Genomic DNA, 18,533 nt, shown 5'->3' with positions numbered 1-18,533 from the left:
GATTCATGTCCTGCATCCCCGAGGTGGAGATCCCAATAAGATATCATTTCTGGAATCCTTCTAGTGTGGCAACCTGTCGGAGCAAGCGGCCATGCCACTAAGGTGTCTGCTCTGTCAATTTGCCCCAACACTTTATGCGACTAAGGGAGGAACACCACAGGTTGAATGCCACACTGATGGCCGGGGCAGAGACTCCTCCACTTGCTTCCGCCATACAAGTAGGTCTTAAGGGTGGTACTTCCCATCACCCATCTATCTAAGGCATATGCCGGGTCTCCCCATGCGTCACACCACCATTTATTGATAATAAGATGAGCTGCGTGTTAGTAGGTTTTCACATTGACCGCTGAGCTGCCCCCACAATATGTGGATTGGAAACTTTTGTTAAGGGCCACTCAGGGAATTCCCCCCTCCCACAGGAAGGCATTAGTATTGAGTTTAGCTTGCGGAACCACAGTTGTGGAATATCATATGGGAAGCTTTCCAATTGATAAAGGAGCCTGGGTAGAATCACCATCTTAAATATGGCTGACCGTCTGGTCAGGAACAGCGGGAGCACCTTCCAAATTTCAATATCCTCCTGGATATTGGCAAACACCGGTTCCACATTGGTTTTCCACACCACTGTCTCTCCAGGATATGTACACCCCTAGGTATTTGAAACAGCAGCTGGTGACCCACAGTCCAGATGCCCAACCGAGAACCCGAGGGCTGGCATCCATTGCAAACACTGTAAATTTATAGGTTTTAATGTGGAGACCAAATGCCTCCCCGAAGACACGCATGATTTGCAGGGTGTAGTGAGAAAGAAGAGAACGTCATCCACATAGAGCGCAAACCTGTCAGATAGCCTGTCCCCCTATTCAAAGCCCTGCACCTGGGCATCTATCCTCACCCATACAGCTAGCGACTCCAATGCAAGGGCGAATAGCAGGGGGGACAAGCGACAACCCTGTTGAGTCCACCAATGAAGGTAGAAAGTGTACAATCAAGCTCCTGCCGCCCACACCAACACCGTTAAGCCTGTGTAGAGCAAGCTAGGGTAAGAAGGAAAGTGCAGGCTGAAGTTCAGGTGCACAAGGAGGGAAAATGTAGTCCCAGATGTCTGAGTCAAACACTATCATTATCTGCTAGGAAGATGGCCGCCAGTTCATCATAGCTATCAGCCAGTGCCAGTGCATTGTAAACACGCCCAATATTATGACGGGTCGCCTAAGGGGGTATACAGGTGGCCTGGTCTGGGTGTACCCGATCTGGAATGTGACATATCAACCTATTTGCTGGGGCCTTAGCAAAGATTTTATACTCCAGGTTGAGCAGAGATATTGGGCAATAAGACAAATGTTCATGTGCCGAGCAGCCTGGCTTTGGGAACACTACAATTTCAGCAGGGCACTAGTCTGGGAACAGGACAGCTGCAGCCTACACTGCTTGAATCACCTCCAGCAGGTGGTCACAGAGCTTTGGCATATAGGTCTTAAAAAACATACTTTTGAAACCATTAGGTCTGAGGGCCTTGCCTGTAGACATCCACGCAAATGCCACAGAGAGATCATCAACCGCGAGTTCAGCATCCAAGGACACATGATCGGTTGGGGAGAGGGTCTGAAGAGGCAGTGACTGTACAAATTCCTCTATCTGTGCTCTAGTTAGTACTTTCCTCCTAGTGTATATTTTCTCAAGATATGAGGCAAAACTATTCACGATCCCCTCCGGGTCTGTTAGCTAGACAATGGACCCATCCTTGATTGCCGGAAAGGGGGGTTAACAGAGAAAGCCCGGACACAGTCTATGTAGCATCTGGCTCAACTTATTCCCCCATTGGTTTAGTCGGCTTTGGGTTGCCAGGCCAACTTAACTTCATCCAACAAAGGCTGCCAATATTGTAGCCAGATAAGGCCTAGCTGTCTACGCATCGCTTGGCCATCCCATTCATGACCTCTCTCTGCCAGATTTCTGATCTGGGCCTCAAGTTTGTGACCAAGTCTTGAGACCTGTCCACCCCCCACAATGTGGGCTTCAATACCGCCCACAGTATCACCAGGGACTGTACTAAAACCACATTATGAGTGAAATAGTCATCAATGGAGCACTCCATGCATTTGCTACATTTTGGGCTCTGTAGTGAAAGACGCCAGTGGAAGGCTTGGTGCCAGGGCTCCACCTGAAGCCCAAGTGCCACAGGTGAGTGATCGTACAAACCTCTTGGCAATACTGTAATGTCTAAAACCCTATGTAAATATGAGTGTGGAAGCAAAAAGTAATCAAGGTGGGAGTAGGAGCCATACACAGAGGAGAAGAATGTATAGCCCACTTCCAGAGCATGATGGTTGTGCCAAACACCCATCAATCCCAGGGCCTCAATAAAGGAGGACAAATGGGTAGGCTGGTAATTACGGACCTCTTTGGCTGGCAACACCTATCTATCTTCAGGGACACCACCATATTCCAGTCACCCCCAAGCACAGTAAGCCCTTCCCCCCACCCCCACCCCCACAACCCCACAGAATGTATCCTCAAATCCCTTTTAAGAGGTCTGTGTAACACTGTCCAAGTGGGACAGAGGTGTATAGACACAAGAACATAAGGGTCTCACCATAAAAAAATACCCACAATAGCAATGTATTGGTTGTACATTCTGCAGATATGGTATGTAATGGTTGTGTAGGGACCAGAAGGTGCTGTCCATATATGACGGGTTTGTCATGACAAGCTCTTCCTTGGGCACATATTGCAGAAGGCACACATATAATTTTCAGCAACTTGAGATATTAAAGACCATCATAAGATTGTAGAACAAGATCTAAAGTGGACTTCTCTCCTCAATGACCAGAAATTAAATCATGACAGATTCTTAAAACTTCTTTGTGTAATCATACAAGTGTATAACAAAGATGCCAAGCAAAGAAGGTTTTCCAGCTCTTCCTTACTCAAGATTTTCTATGTGCCAGGAGCCTTTTAGAGAAAAGAATAGCCCACTACCAACATTTCATTTGTTAGTATTAGAGCACATTTTTCATATTCCACCTTCGAGAATTAAGAACAAAAATGACAATTCTCAGAGAGTTTATGGAACTAAACAAACCATTTCTTAGATTAAAAAAAGTATAGGTTTCTAATGTGGTTTTCACTACACACCACAAGGGTTAAACCATGTTCAGCCAACAACGCAATATACAGACATTGAGGCACATTTTGCTCAAATATGTTAAAGTGTCCAATATGCTGTGAATAAGGTTGCAGCGGAATGTGGGAAAGACCCTGTCATAGCTACAGTTGAATCTACACAGAGTGAGCCTCCAGACATGAGTTTGGTTGGAAAAGGTGCAGATGCTAAATATGATGATCCAATTGAGTGTGTTGATCTATAAGTTGATATCATGTTGGTGACAATGTACTTTATTTATTAGTCGACTCTGAAGCCAGAATTACCATAAAAACAAGTGTTCTTTTTGAAAGCGTATGTGAAAAAATTTAACTGTTCAACCATGGATGTGTCTCCCTTTTCTTATGAAGGAAGAAACATTGAGTTGATGGTTTCTTTTTAAGATGTTCTTCGATTTGAAAGAAAGAAGAAGTCTCCAATGAAAGTTGTATTTTGTAGGCCAGAACTTAAACATATTGTGCTGGTTTCACCAGGGTATATTTGGAATGTTTTAAGCCTGGAGTGAAAGACCAAGTTCTGGTTATTCATGGAATTCCTTTGAGCTAATTTCACTAGGCAAGTTAAATGGGTTTAAGAACAAGATCAGGACAAAAGACAGTACAATTCCTGTTAAACAGAAAGTATGGGGTGTTACGTTTAGCTTTAGGAATGATTTAGAAAGATAATTCAAACTTTTGTCAAATGAGTCTTCCATATGGCCTTCTCATGTTAGCAGATGCACGCAAACAGAGTGGAGAGCTCAGGGTTTGTGCAGATTTATGTAGTTTAAACAGAGAGCTATGAGTAGATTCTCATCCATTTGTTCAAAATTAATGAAATAATTATAATTAGCTGAACTTGGGGGCCTGAATGTTTTTAGGGTGGAGCCTGCACTTGCGCATACGTATCACTGTAGTAGTTAGAAAAGGGCTCAGAGCCCGGTCCATGTCACGTCAGTGTCTTTCATTGGTTCGTGGGCTTGCCTTTTAAAATCTGCTTGCTTTCATTAGTGGAAGGCATGCATACGTCATGCCTTTTTCCAATGGTTAGCCCTCCTCGAGCGCAGCAGGCAAGTACTGAAAACATACGAGGCTCGCTGTTTTCCGTCTGGTTTGTGGACTACATTTTCTCTTTTTTTGCAGTGTGATCTCGCTTGGCAGAAGTTGAGCACTTTGCATGACAACGACCCTCTTACATAGTTAATTGCACTTTTGCCAGTTACCTAGATAATTGCACTTTTGCCGATAAGTTTCACTACGAGTGAACTGTAGCAGCACTATCGTGCTCTTTTTCTCCATTTAATGAGGCAAGAAAAGTCAGGTTGGGAGTTTACAACTGCTAACAGCTCTAACTCAGAGAAATGCGAGACCCGTTGCATTGCAAATGCTTGTTCTAAATTGGACCTGGATTCTGCTTATCATGAGTTTGAGCTTGAATCAGATTCCGTAATTTTAAAGCATTCACTTCTCTATTCAGGTTGTTTAAATATTGTTGAAAGCCGATTCGGCAGGCCTCAGAAGCATTCATTTTTCAGAGGATTCATGCTAAATGATGTAAGAGGCATTACTGTGTTGCAAGCTTTTCTGATTTTCGCTCCCACCGGGTAGGAACAGGTTCTGTCTGTTTTCCAGTCAAGAATAGTTGTTCTTAAAAAAGGGAAATGTGAATTCTTGAAAAAATACATAGAGTATCCAGGATATCTAGTCTTAAAGGACAGTCTTTTCCCATGTTCTGGTTAGGTTCAGCCCATCAAACATGTCACTCTTTCCATTGAAAAGGGAAGTTTGGTATTATTCCTGAACTTATGCTTCGCGCATGTGTAGCTGAACTTATGCTTCGCGCATGTATAGCTGAACTTATGCTTCGCGCATGTGTAGCCTTTCCAACAAGCAGCAAAAAGATATTCAGGTAATTGCAGCCATGATTGTGAGAATGCATTTGCATGTGTAAAAGAGGAGTTTGTAAGAGTTGTAGCTGTTAAACCCAATGATCTGTACTTACGCTGTTTTCTCCCTGTACCTGCCAGTAGTACTGGATTGGGGGCTGCTTTGTCTCATATGCAAGGGAAGGATGAGTTTACAGCTGGTTGCGCTTCTCGATGCTTCAGAAAGGAAGAAACATTTTTTTGCGAAAAAGCTTTTGGGTTCTTTATGGGATGTGGAAATATATTACGCTTATTTGTTGAGAAGGAAGTTTACAATTTTAACCGATCACATGCCACTCATTTTTACTCCCAAGGGTGAGAATATTAAAAGTTACACTTGCCACGCAGCACGTTTGTCCTCAAAGCCTCTACAATACCAGTTTGATATTCAGCATATTCCTGGTGACTAGAATTGCAGGGCAGATTATCATTCCAGGATTCCTCACCAGACCAATTGTGAAGTAGAGAATGAAGAAGAATTTGAAAATTGTTTGATGTTGGAAAGCAAAGTGCCATAGCTGAAAGTGAGTGTCTGGGTGCTTCTGAGGGCGATTCACTATTGGATGAAGTTACTTGTGTCAGCCAGACACACTGGCCTAGACAGAAGAACCTTCAGTGTACTGTGCAGTCCTTTATCATAGTGCCTTGATGAACCCCGGAAGTTGGATTGTTAATGCATGCCAACAAGCTGGTTCCTCCTGGGAAACTGGGGTTAACCATTGTGACTAATGCCTATGGTGCAGTGCAGTGCATTTAAGAGATTTAACAGAAACCTGTGGGCCTCCTTGCACATTGGTTCACTAGCCACAAAATATTTGGCACTAGTGTAGCAAAGTACCACAATAGCATCAAAAAGTTTGATGCTATTGTGATAGCAACCACCATGGTGCGCCATATAATAAATACGGCACAGCCATGGAGTCATTAGGTGCCAATAGGGGGTGCAGAAAAAGTGGCGCATCAGCTCTGATGCACCACTTTTTCTTAACTATGGGCGCTTGTATCCAAATGATTTCAGAGAAATACCTTCATGGGCACACACATCCCCTTAGGAAGACCTGAAGAAAGGGAAGAACCATCAAAGTCTGAAACTCCACTGGACTTTTCTTTGGTTGAAGGGGAATTTGTTCAAATACAGTCCACGAGCTTTGGAATCTGGTAAAACAGTGGTCAATATCTTTGGATTGCCAGAGAATTTGAACTGGAGTGGAACAAAAAAAAAAAAAAATAGACATGAAGGGCCCCAAGTCGATAAATAGGATTGGTCAGGGAATCTGTGCTATTCCTGTTCCGCAGTACATCAGTGAATGGAATTTAGAGTTTTCCTGACGTCTGACCAGTTGAACTGGACAATCATTTACCAAGTACCTTTGAACAGTGCTATACATGCACAGTCCAACCTTTTTTCTTCTCCCCTTCTCGACATCAGAAAAAGGACCACTAGTAGTACCAATATGCATGGGCTCCTCAGTGCAGCTAGGCGGAGACTGAAAGAAGAAAGACCAAAGGGTTTGCTTCTAGAATACAGACTACCCTTGGCTCAGACAGGTCTCAATCATCATGACAAGCTTGATAAGTTCCCACAAGTTCTTAGGTCATGAAGATCGCACAAATTCATCCTTTATTGCATCTTTCCATTATCAGCAAAGCAGGGTCATAAGTGGTGTCTCCACCAAGGTTGTTTCAGCAGTAAGTGACCGAATTCGGATGACACATCTATACCTTCCAGTAAAATATCAAATTCATGCCTAGCCAAAGGCAGGCATAGGGAAAACTGTCCTTACAAGAGTGTTCCAAAAGGCTTCCACTTTAGCTCGCAAGCTACCAAGTTAGAGAGAAAGGCACTGCTTTTCAGCTTGTGAAAAGCAAATAATCTACAAAAGCACATGCTGAAAACCGAAAATATTACTTACCTGTAACAATCAGTCTGCACTTTGTCATGCTGTAGATTCACATGCACCCTCCCATTTCCAAGGATGAGACTTCACTGTAGGATATTCACAAGGGTCATTATCTTTCAAATGCATATTCACTGTACACCAATAGACATATATTGTCCTGCTCTCATCACCACACTGTGGGTTTCAGAAGAAGGATCACTAGTCGTCTCAAAATCGGAACCTCTACTTTTGGGAAAAACAAGTTTATGGCAGGAGCATGCGATCCATCTGATCTGCAGCAGCACATGATATAAACACAAAATGTATTAATGGGTACTTACACAAAGGGAAGCCTATGCTGTGTTGCGCCTGGATGATGGTGGTGATGCACATGCTCAGAGGCGCAGGAACAGACTCAGAGGCACCAATTCACAAATAAAAATATGTGCAGTCACAGGTTTGCACAAATGGTTGTAGATTATAACTCCCTTTTACACTAAGGCCCTCATTTCAACCTCGGCGGTCTTTTCCAAAGACTGCTGCGGTTCCCCCGGGCCGAAAACCTCAATTGTGTTTGCAGTCTTCCACCAACCATTTTATGACTGCTGGCGACCCTCTGCCCTTTTTTGGACAAAGAGCCGCCAGCAGCCCTACTGGCAGTCGGCGGTGTAGTGGAGGCTGCTCCACCGTCCCGCCACATCAGAACACCGCCCACCGAAATACGACTCAGTATTCGGTGTGGCGGTGTTCTGGTGACGGGGTGCTGGCGGCGGAGCAGCCATCATGGATCCGGTTCCCTCCCGGAGGATCACCAAAACAGGTAAGGTGATCGTCCATTAGGGGAGGGGGTGGGGGGGTGTTGTGTGGTGCGAGCATGCATGGGGGTGTGCGTGTGAGAGTGTGGAGGGCGTGTGTGAGTGCGTGTATGTATGCAGGGATGTAATGTGTGTATGGGAAATGTATGTATGTGTATGTGTTTGAGTGGTGCGAGCATGCATGAATGGGGTGGGGGGTATGTTTGGGTGGGGTGTGGGCGTTTGGGCGGGGGTCCTACTACCTTTGGGGCAGTAGGGGGGTCGTGGGTGGACTCAGGGTAGGGGGAGAGGGGAGGAGGAGACCCCAATCAGTGCCAGGGAACAAATTCCCTGGCACTGATAGTGCATACCGCCATGGATTTCATGGTGGTTAAAAACCCCACGTAATCCATGGTGGTATGCGGTGTCCTGATACCGCCGGCAGATTAGTGACGGCTGCTGGGCTGGAGACCGTTGTCTCAAGCTTGGTGGTTGTTACTGCTGTGGCGGACGGTGCAGGACATTGGCGGTTTGGCATATGCCAAACCGCCAATGTCATAATGGGGGGGCGGTAATGACCGCCGGCCTGTTTGCGGTCTTACTGCAATTTTTGCACTGTCCGCAGGGTCGTAATGAGGACCTAGGTGTATTTTGGTATCTATCAGTATACTATTCTTAAATGGAAAGTGCCTTGCCTGAGTATAATTGCATGCTATCACATTTTTCCTTTTTTTCCTCCACAGGGATAAAACGAGACACCCCTTCTTTTTTTATCATATTAATGTTGGGGTCATTTCCTTCCCATTCCTATTTTGAAAACAAATTTACTCCTGCCCTTGACAAACCTCCAAATAGAGATCTGGCCCTAAATCCATCGTTTTTTTCCCATGCCATTCCAGTTTGGACATAGTCATATGGTAATCAGTTTTGATCCTGCTCCCCATGGGAATAGCCCAGCCTGAACTGCCAAGCCAGGCCCTCTCTGGACTGGAAACAAGCACCCTAGGACTGGTTTCAGGGTATCATGCTTCATCAGCCAGGCTAGCTAGACTCCGGTGGGCGTCTGGGCATAACCGTTCCTAATTAGGGTGATAATTTTAAAGATAGCAAGAAAAAAAAAACTCACATTTTTGTACACAGCACATTTTTTTTTGTAGGTGGAAATATGAATAAATGAGAAAATAACTAATCTTAAAGTACCGTTTCAGATCAGGCAACAACTGTGGTGCATCACTTTTGAAGTCACTGATCTCGATAAACTATTTGGGGAGCATGGGTGGAGCTTGGACAAAATTTTGTGTATTTGTTACTTCCTATTTGTTCTGTTGCGAGGTTTCACCATATTATGGGTTGTGAACATTGCGGATACACCATTTTCCTGGCGGGCTGCTTTCTAGATTACATCTAACCACAAATAAAAAAAACTACCTCACCATATGAAAACACTTGCCAGATTTTTCTCATAATTGAGAAGCATTTGTATTTTTTTACAACTTAATTGTTAAAACAATATTTCGTTTAGAATTCTAGACACTGCTTTAGTAATTTATAATTCTTATAACAATATCTTTTCCCAGTTTCCATCTCTAGGACAGTGAATATTGAATATTCTTTGACAAGAATGTCAACTACTGCACTTTTTTGTTTGTTTTAGGAAACTGTGCCCATTACCAGAAAGGTGGCTGGTGGTACAACATGTGCGCTCACTCTAATCTCAACGGTGTCTGGTACAAAGGAGGCCACTACAGAAGCCGATACCAAGATGGTGTCTACTGGGCAGAGTTTAGGGGAGGGGCCTACTCCCTGAAGAAGGTGGCAATGATGATCAAAGCGAGCAAATAGCATCCTGGGACATCAGACCTTGACACCAGGTAGCAGTCAATACTGCAGACCTATCAATAGCAGCATGAATACACCGGTTGGACAAATAAAGGATGCAAACATGGTCGACTGCCAAGTGTAATCTATATTTCCAGTGATATGTATTCATCCCAGCTCTTTCATCTGTGATGTAAATGACAAAATTATGATAGTTCTGTTAAACTGGAATTATGAAGCTTTAAGGTTTTTTAATATAGCGATCAACCTCCCAAGTTGTCACATTCATCATAAGAAAGCATATTTAGCTTACATGGGCTAGTAAATGAGCTTTCCGATATTCAGTAGAATAAGAACGATTCCACGTACTAGTGGGAATCACGTTCTCCTAGTTACTGGGAAAACCACCAAAACCTAAAGGTGTCAGTGTATCATGTCAATGTTTAATTAGTGGCAACTGGTAGTAACAGAATAATGATCTCTAGCATTGAGCTAACAACATTGTGCCAATAGCATTTATTTTTATCCTATGCTTGGCTTTCACAAGACCCATTCTGACAATTACATGGCTGTACATTCAGAAAACTGACCTTCATGTCTGATGCATGTCTTTATTTACTCACTTAAGTAAATCAAAAATACCCTGTCCAAAAAAATAATAAATAAGGGCTACTTAATGACAGCAACACTATTGCAAGATTTGTGGGAGTAATCAGAAGTTGCTGAAACCCTTCTGCAGCGCTCTGTCATCTTTTCCTCCAAATCTTTAAGTTACTGAATTCTGAAAGGGACAAAACCTTGTGCACTGTGGCCCAGGTCTACAAAGAATTCACACAATGCAGAGCAGCAAGCAAATTTGCTGCACTGCACCATATAGAGAGAGAAACAAAGAGGTCTACAGAGAAGTGGTGCAGCCCTGCGCTAGTGCAGTTTCAGCAGCCATACACCAGCGGAGGTACCCTTACTCCATGATGCAAGGGTGTCTCATTGTGATCAGCATAATTTCTGTGCCATAAGGTGTCCTTTTTTGCACTAAAGGCAATTTTCACGTAGTATGTGTTCTGCAGAATACAGCACACATTCAAAGGGGAAAAGACAAGAAGAAATTAAATATTTCTCATCCTTACACCAGTCTCAGGGAGATGCAGGATTTTAGTGCAAATCCAGGTCTTCAAATCTTTGTAGATGTGGATTTGGGTCAAATCAAATGAACGTCCATGGACCACCCATGGAATGCCCCCTCAACACAAAGCAAGGTAAGGCAGCACACTGCCCTGTGTTGTGTTACTTTTCATTAGAAACCACCACAAATTGATATTTGGGTTGTTTTGTAAATATCAGTCGTAATTTTGCAGTGGGTCTGCATTAAAAAAAGTAATGGAAAACCAACATAGAATCTATGTAAATCTAGATCTATGCTTTTACTCTGCATCTCCAATTAGCCTATCAACCAAATGAGGAAACACTCTCGTAACTACACCCCCATTTATCTCCATCCTCTACCTTAACCGTACTCAACATAAATATGTTTTGTTTAGGAAAAAAAAAAAATCATTGAATTGAACGATTACAGCTGAAAGTGTTGAAATGACTGCATATGATGACCAGACAGGTGAATATTAATGTGTGCCTGCTTCCACTCAGCCTGATAACCACAAAGACCTAGATGGACAACATTTAAAACATCCTCACATGCCCCCTTTTGGCATCCTTTCCTTCAGCTAGTGTGGAACACGTAAGGCCTCCTTTATAAAAATGTGGCATAGGACAGCACTGCAAGCCTTTTAGCTGCAGTGCCATACACCAAATCGAAAGGGCAGAAATGCAACTATTACGTGATATGCTGCATTCCTGTCCTTTCAACCAGTGCCGAAATTGCTGCAGAACTCCAATACAGGCCCTCTTGCACCATAGTGCAAGGGTGTCTGTGCTGTTGGAACAATAGTTTTTGTGCGGGAAGGGACACCTTCCTGCACAAAAACTATCAATGAAGGCATGTTCCTCTTTATATGTGTGCTGCAGAATGCAGCACAATTAGAAAGAGGAAAAATGAGGAGAAATAAAGTTATTGCTCCTCGTTACACCTTCCCCGGGGAGGCATAGGCGTTTGACGCATTCCCAGGTTTACAAATCCTCGTAAATCTGTGAATGTGTCAAAATCCATGGGTGTTGTGTCGGAACACCCACCGCAATGCCCATGGAACACCTCCTTAAGCCACGCAAAGTGGCTTTGAATGGCCTTGTAGATATGGGTCTGCAGCCTGCGCCACCGCTATGTCCCAAAATGTGATACACCAGCAGTGCAAACCGCTTGTAAATATGCCCCTCAGATTCTTGCTGCACCATCATATGGATCTTCAGAGAATTCTGTTAAATCCAAAACAGTGAGGAAAGAAACACATCTTATATACTAAGGAGAGCTATGAGTGTGACCAGTAGTACCAAGTAGAGTTGTAAAGATTAACTAGAAATTTTATGACTGAAGTATTGGTAAAGAAGGTGTATTATTAATAGTGTACTTCCGGCTACATTAAAGATGCATAAACTCTACAGAAAGCTCCAGATAAGTTGCATGCGAAAGAGAAGGTCTCTAGAACGTTATTTCTTGTCTATTCTAAAAGTGTATAAATGTATTTGAAACCTTTTTTCAAATATTTTGTATTACACAGGTATAATATTAACAGAAGCATTTGGCATATATCATGTCCACAGTTACAGTGAAAAAAAAAAACGACACCAACAAGAGTGGAAGAGCATGTATAAATTACCAACGTCTCCTTAAGCGTCAAACCTACTAATAAAATGTTTCTAGTTTTGCAAAAGGACTGTATTTTAAATGTTATACATTTGAGGAATGTATGTGTAGCATTTAAAGCCTCTCACTGAACTCACATTTCAGAAGCGCAAAACAGGTTTTGAAGAACAGGTACCTGTAAATAAACATGGCTCCTCTGCACAGTCCAGTGCTTTAAATGGGCCGGTACCGTCCGGTACTTTTTTATTTGGAGTGGGAGAGTACCTGCACTTCTCAAGACAAACGTAATACTTTTAATTGGATAGTACCGGCACGTCTCAGAAACAAGCAGGTACTCTGTCACAGAGTACCTGCACTTTTATTTTTCCATTTCAAGCACTGGCACAGTCCCCATAGAAATATTAAAATAGATATTTTCACTGTCACCATCTGTTCTCGTCCTTTGCATCAAAACACAATGGAATGGTTTCAAATTGTTATAAAAGCAATAAATGTTTCCAGATTTCCTCTTCGTAGAGCTGAGACAGGTATTATTTCTGTATATTAATATGCAACTTTGCGATATTTTACTTGAACATGCACAGTGAAATGAAAATCTACGTGAGCAAACACCGTATTTTCCACCTCAATTTTAGTTTCTTAAAATCTTTTAGCCATACAAGTGTATTATTTTAGCCCTTCCATTACTTCACAGCCTATCAGTCAATACAACAATGCTGTGGCCGCTGGACAGGGGGGTCTGCTGTCTGTATTTTATGAATGGGCTCTAGGTCAGAGCCTCTATTAGTGGCCACAAAAACATGTTTAGCTACTTCACATGTTGCCGACTATATCGAGGTCTCCTTCCCTAAAAACACTGTGGTATTCACCAGAGTCTCACTAACTGGCAGATTGAGGCCCATATTTATACTCTGTTTGCCCCTGATTTCCGTCTTTTTTTTATTTTTATATAATGCAAATTCAGCGCAAAACTAACACCATATTGACACTAGACCCAGCTAACGACAAAAGAACTCAGTGTGCATCATTTTCTGGATGCGTGAAACCACCTTGCGTTAATGACATGCAAGGTAGGCATTCCCGTCCAAAAAAATGACTTAAACACCTGTGCGCCATATTTATCCTCCGGCGTCAAAATGAAGCACAGGAGGAGGCAGTTCTTAAAACATGGCACCCAGCTGGGATTGCACCGTTTTGTTTTTTTAAATGCCTGGGTCAGGACATAAGTCCCCTGGGCATGGCCAATGGGGGGGGGGGGGGGGGGGGGGGGAATGACTCCGGTCTTTGCTAAGAGTCATTTCCATGGGGGTTGTGCATCAAAAAAATAGCACAAATCAGGTTAGAGCCAATATTTTTGACTCTAACCTGATGTGCACCATTCTTTGATGCACAACCCCCAGTCTTCCCTTTGCTGCCCGGTTAGAATCATTTATTTCAACGCTAACCATGCCGCAGCGCCGGCTAATGTCATTCCATAAATAAGGCGCCCGGCTGGTGCGTTGGAACGGTGTTAGCCGGAGGTAAACTTTGACGCAAATCTGCCCTGGCATCGATTTGCGTCAAAAAGTATAAATATGGGCCTTAATGTACTGTGATTTCAATAGGGGTTCACCATCTCCACATTTAAACCCTAGATGATTAAATCAATATTGAATTAACTTTTTGAAACTGGATCTATGGGAGTTATTAAGAGCCTTTGTACGTGCAGAAAGCAGCAATCAGTTCAAGGTCCTTTTTGCTATAAAATAAAAGAAAAATCATTGACGTTTAGTTTGGAACGTGCGATTCTTCCCTATATTCAAGAATACTGAATAGCTCACCAATGTTCAGGATCCTGCAACACAAACAAATATCATAAAAGATTCACACATGTCCTTAAAGCATCAGATACGGCCAGTTTCAAGGTAATCTATGGTACGGAATGGAATAATTAATTTTGCCAAAAGGCCGTTCTTCAATTCGATTTGAACAACCTAGGAGAACAGCATGGACCATTCTTGACGTTGACCAGCCTCACCTTTTATAACCATTTTACGATTTTCCTAGACCGTTCTGTTCTGTGTCAAACTCAACCCTTTGGTCCTGATTGCGGAGATGATTGCAGACTCAGGATGTTGACCTAATACCTGGAACACTGGATCTGTTGTGGAGGCTTCAGTTTCTCTAGTAATGAGGTACATTTGATTTGGTGGGTGAGAAACATCTTACTTGCTAGTTCAGTCAGACTTGGTGCACGATAATGGAACAGGTAAAAAAAAAATAGTGAGCATCCAAGATGTGAAGTAGCCAACTAGATATATAGCTTTGCCTCTTCACCAATGTAATGACACTTTGATGCTGTTGAGGTGTTCTCTCCTTCAAAATGTAATAACTTTTCTGACTGAGTCACAATAATAGGTTGCATTTGGACATGTTTGTATGAAAAACCCAGAGGTTAGAGCCATTTTATTTAAGCCCATCATGTCAAGCTCTTTTCCAAGGATTAAAAGATTTTTACCTTTGGTAAAGAGCTTACTAGTGGATTCTTCTCCTATTGGATACCCCCAGGCACCAGACTGGATCTGGAAATATTTAACCCCTTCCTTGCCATGGACGTAATGGTTACGTCCATGGCAGCGCCGGTGTGGCGCCATGGACATAACCATTCGTGGGGGGGGGGGGGGGGAAATGCCTCTGACAGAGGCAGCGAGGGAAAGGAAAGGGTTTTCCTTTCCCTCAATGTCTCTTTGAGCATTCAGGAATGCCCACTAGACACCAGGGATTTCAGTAGGTGTGTGTTTTTAGTGTGGGGGAGCGACCCCTCGGGCAAGGGTCGCTCCCCTTTGGGGGCAAATGTATTTTTCGTCATTTCTGCCCCCCCTTGGGGGCAGATTGGTCTTATTTTAAGGCCGATCTGCCCCCAAGGAGGGCAGAAAGCCACTAGACACCAGGGATTTTATTGTTTTTTTTTTTGTGTTGGGGCAGCCCCTTGGGCAAGGGTCGCCCCGAGGGGCCCACATGTATTATTGGGCAGTTCTGCCCCCCCTGGGGGCAGATAGGACTATTTTGTTTAGGCCTTTCTGCCCCCCATCCCAATAGCGCCAGGGATATTATATGTGTGCTTTGTGGAGGGGGGTGGCCCCCCCAAAGGGAGCAATGTAATCTGGGCGATTTCTGCCCCCCCCCCTTGGGGGCAGACTGGCCTATTTTTTGTAGGCTCTTCTGTCCCCCGGGGAGGATAGGGGGGGGGGGGGGGGGCAGAAACCATGAAGATGCCTGGGATTTTTTTTTTCTCTCTTTTTTTTTTTGTGTTGGGGGGGGTGCCCCCTTGGGCAAGGGTCGCCCCCAAGGGCCAAAAAGCACTATTGGGCAGTTCTGCCCCCCTTGGGGTCAGATCGGCCTTTTTCTTTTTTTTTTTTAGGCCCATCTGCCCCCAAGGGGGGCAGAATCCACTTAGTGCCAGGGATCATGTGTGTGCTTTGTGTGGGGGGGGGGGGGGGGGGGTTGGCCCCTTGGGTAAGGGTCACCCCCAAAGGGGGCAATATATTCTATGGTATTTCTGCCCCCCTTGGGGGTAGATTGGCCTATTTCTTTTTTTTAGGCCCATCTTCCCCCAAGCAGAGAACACTAGACACAAGGGAAAAATTAGAAAATGGTTGGTGGCAGGGTGTTTGTCAACTGGCGAAGTATTAGCTTTTATGATAACAGTTTTTCTCCTTTTTGTTCTAGTTCAAAGCTTTTGCTGACTTTGCTGTGGCTTGTTGCAGTTTTGGCAGTAGTTGTCCTGCGGTTTGCGTAGTTGCATGTTTTAGGTAATTAAATAAATTTACTCCAAGTGATTATTGTTGCCATGCATGAATCACATGTTTGTAGGTGGTGTACTGAATGCAGGATTGTGTGTGAAATTGTCCTTAGATTTATGCACAATGAATATTGTGTTGTCTTAAGTCTAATTTGCTTCCCCCCCCCCTCTTTTTAATGGGATATCATTGGTGATGGCTGTGCAGAGTAGTTGCTGGTGAGTCAAGCTTTTTCAGGCAAGTGAGCAGTATAGTTTGAGTTTATAACTCTTAGTGATAAAGCTACACTTTGTTACTTATCTTACACAGTGCTGGTTGTTGGTGGTGTATTTTTCCAGTTAATTTGTGTAGGAAGGATCATGGCTAGCCGTAGGATGACCGCTCAGCAGGTTGTTAGTGTGCTTTTTGAGTCATCTTCTGACCATGAATATGAGACTGACTCTGCATGTGAGGCAGAGGAGGAAGTGCAGGATTCTGGAAGTGAATTTTCTGTCAGAGATGACTCATCTGATGAAGCCACTCTCAGTGCTGATGAAGGGCCTGTTTTAGAGGAGGACAGTGATGTGCCGATGGTGCATGAGCCAGCGGCTGAAAGGCTTCCCATTGGAAGACGAGACACGTGGGTTGCACCAAACATGGAGCAGCCTCAGTTGCCTGTGTTTACTGGTTTTCCAGGGTGTCAAGTTAATAAGGAAAACTTTTTGCCCGTCAACTTTTTGACTAAGTTGTTTATGGACGATATATTTTTGGAAGCGATTGTTGAGCAGACTAATTTGTATGCAGAGCAGTTTTTGAGGGACAACGCTGACAGACTTAGGCCACACTCTAGAGCTAGCCGGTGGATTCCACCAAATCTGGAAGAGTTGAAAAAGTTCTTGGGTTTAACTTTTTTGATGGGGCTGATAAGGAAGCCATCGCTGTCTTCATATTGGTCTACTAGTCCCTTGATGGCAACTGCTATATTTCCTGCCATCATGAGTCGTAACCGGTATGAGCTTCTTCCTCGGATGTTGCATTTTGTAGATAATGCTTTAGCCTTGCCACGAGATCATCCTGATTCTGACTGTCTTTTTAAGATTAGACCTGTCCTTGATCATTTGGTAGATCGGTTTTCAGAGATCTATTTTCCAGGGAAAGAAATATCTGTAGATGAGTCTTTGGTCCTGTTCAAGGGTCGTTTGGTTTTTAGGCAGTACATTCCTAGCAAGAGGGCATGGTATGGAATTAAATTGTATATGCTGTCTGAAAGTAGTACAGGATATATTTAGAATTTCTGGGTCTACACTGGTAGGGATTCCAATATTGGCTCCCCCTGGTTGTCCACCCACTTTTGGAGTTAGTGAGAAAATTGTGTGGGAACTTGGTAGACGACTGTTTAACAAAAAGGTCACCATTTATATGTAGATAACATCTACACTGGAGTTCAGTTGTTCAGAGTGGACACTGTTGCTTGTGGCACAATCCGCTCTAATCAGAAAGGCTATCAAAGAGAGCTTGATTGTAAAAAAAAAAAAAACAAACAAAAAAAAAAAAACAAACAAAAAAAAAAAAACTTGAGAAGGGACAGTGCAGTGCCTTGCGGAATGATGAGCTGCTAGCTCTGAAATTTGGAAACAAGAGGGATGTATACATGCTAAGCACCATCCATGATGAGAGTACTTCACCTGTGACTGTTTGGGTCAGGTTGCCGAAGTGCGCAAACCTGTGTGCATCTTAGACTAAAATAAGCACATGGGTGGTGTTGATAGAGTAGATCAGAGGTTGGAACCTTACACTGCTGCTCGTAAGTCTTATGTTCGGTATAAGTAATTAGCGGTTCACTTGTTCCACTTGGCAACTTTTAATGCTTTTGTTGTGTTCAAGGATAGTTCTCCAGAGTCAAGGATGACATTTGTGAAATTTCTGGAGTCTATCATAGCTAGCCTTGTTGGGCTGGAACAGGCAGGAGTTCCTAGAGAAGCAGTGGTGGAGGATGTGGCTAGATTGAAAGATCGTCACTTTGCTGAGCACATCCTCCCACGGCCCAAAAAATATTATTTCCTGCTAAGAGATGTAGAGTCTGTGCTCAAAGAGGTATCAGGAAGGAGAGTAGGATGTACTGCCCTGATTGTCCTTCAAAGCCTGGGCTGTGTGGGGGTGGCTGTTTCAGGAGCTACCACACACTGAAGAATTATTGGGAAATTCCCTGAGCGTAAACTGCTGTTTTATATGTTCAGTTTCACGGTTGGCATTACTGTAATGTATTCAGTTAGAACTTTTGTGTTTGTAGTTTTGTGCTTATTTATGATTAGTGGTTTCTTTGTTTATAAAAAAAAAAAATGGATGTGTGCGTGGGGTGGCACATGGCTGGCGTACCAGCCAAACACCATTCCACACACATCAGTTGGTGTGATTGCTGTATCAGGCATGTGGGCGTATGAAAGTGATGGTCCCTTGAG

General features: G+C 43.5%; 1 protein-coding gene across 1 annotated transcript in view; it reads left to right on the top strand.

Annotated features, from left to right (window-relative positions):
* The window catches only part of ANGPTL6 (angiopoietin like 6), a 185,228-nt gene extending 172,845 nt beyond the window's left edge, over positions 1–12,383 (top strand). The window contains exon 6 of the mRNA XM_069231790.1: positions 9,398–12,383. Within this exon, the coding sequence (XP_069087891.1) occupies positions 9,398–9,585 (188 nt within the window). The 3' untranslated portion in view covers positions 9,586–12,383. The remainder of the gene's footprint in view (positions 1–9,397) is intronic.
* The last annotated feature ends 6,150 nt before the right edge of the window (positions 12,384–18,533 follow it).

This window comes from Pleurodeles waltl, chromosome 4_2 (assembly GCF_031143425.1).
Source record: "Pleurodeles waltl isolate 20211129_DDA chromosome 4_2, aPleWal1.hap1.20221129, whole genome shotgun sequence".
Taxonomy (NCBI): domain Eukaryota; kingdom Metazoa; phylum Chordata; class Amphibia; order Caudata; family Salamandridae; genus Pleurodeles; species Pleurodeles waltl.
Note: the sequence above shows the minus strand (reverse complement) of the source record. Positions and strands in the feature narration are given on the sequence as shown.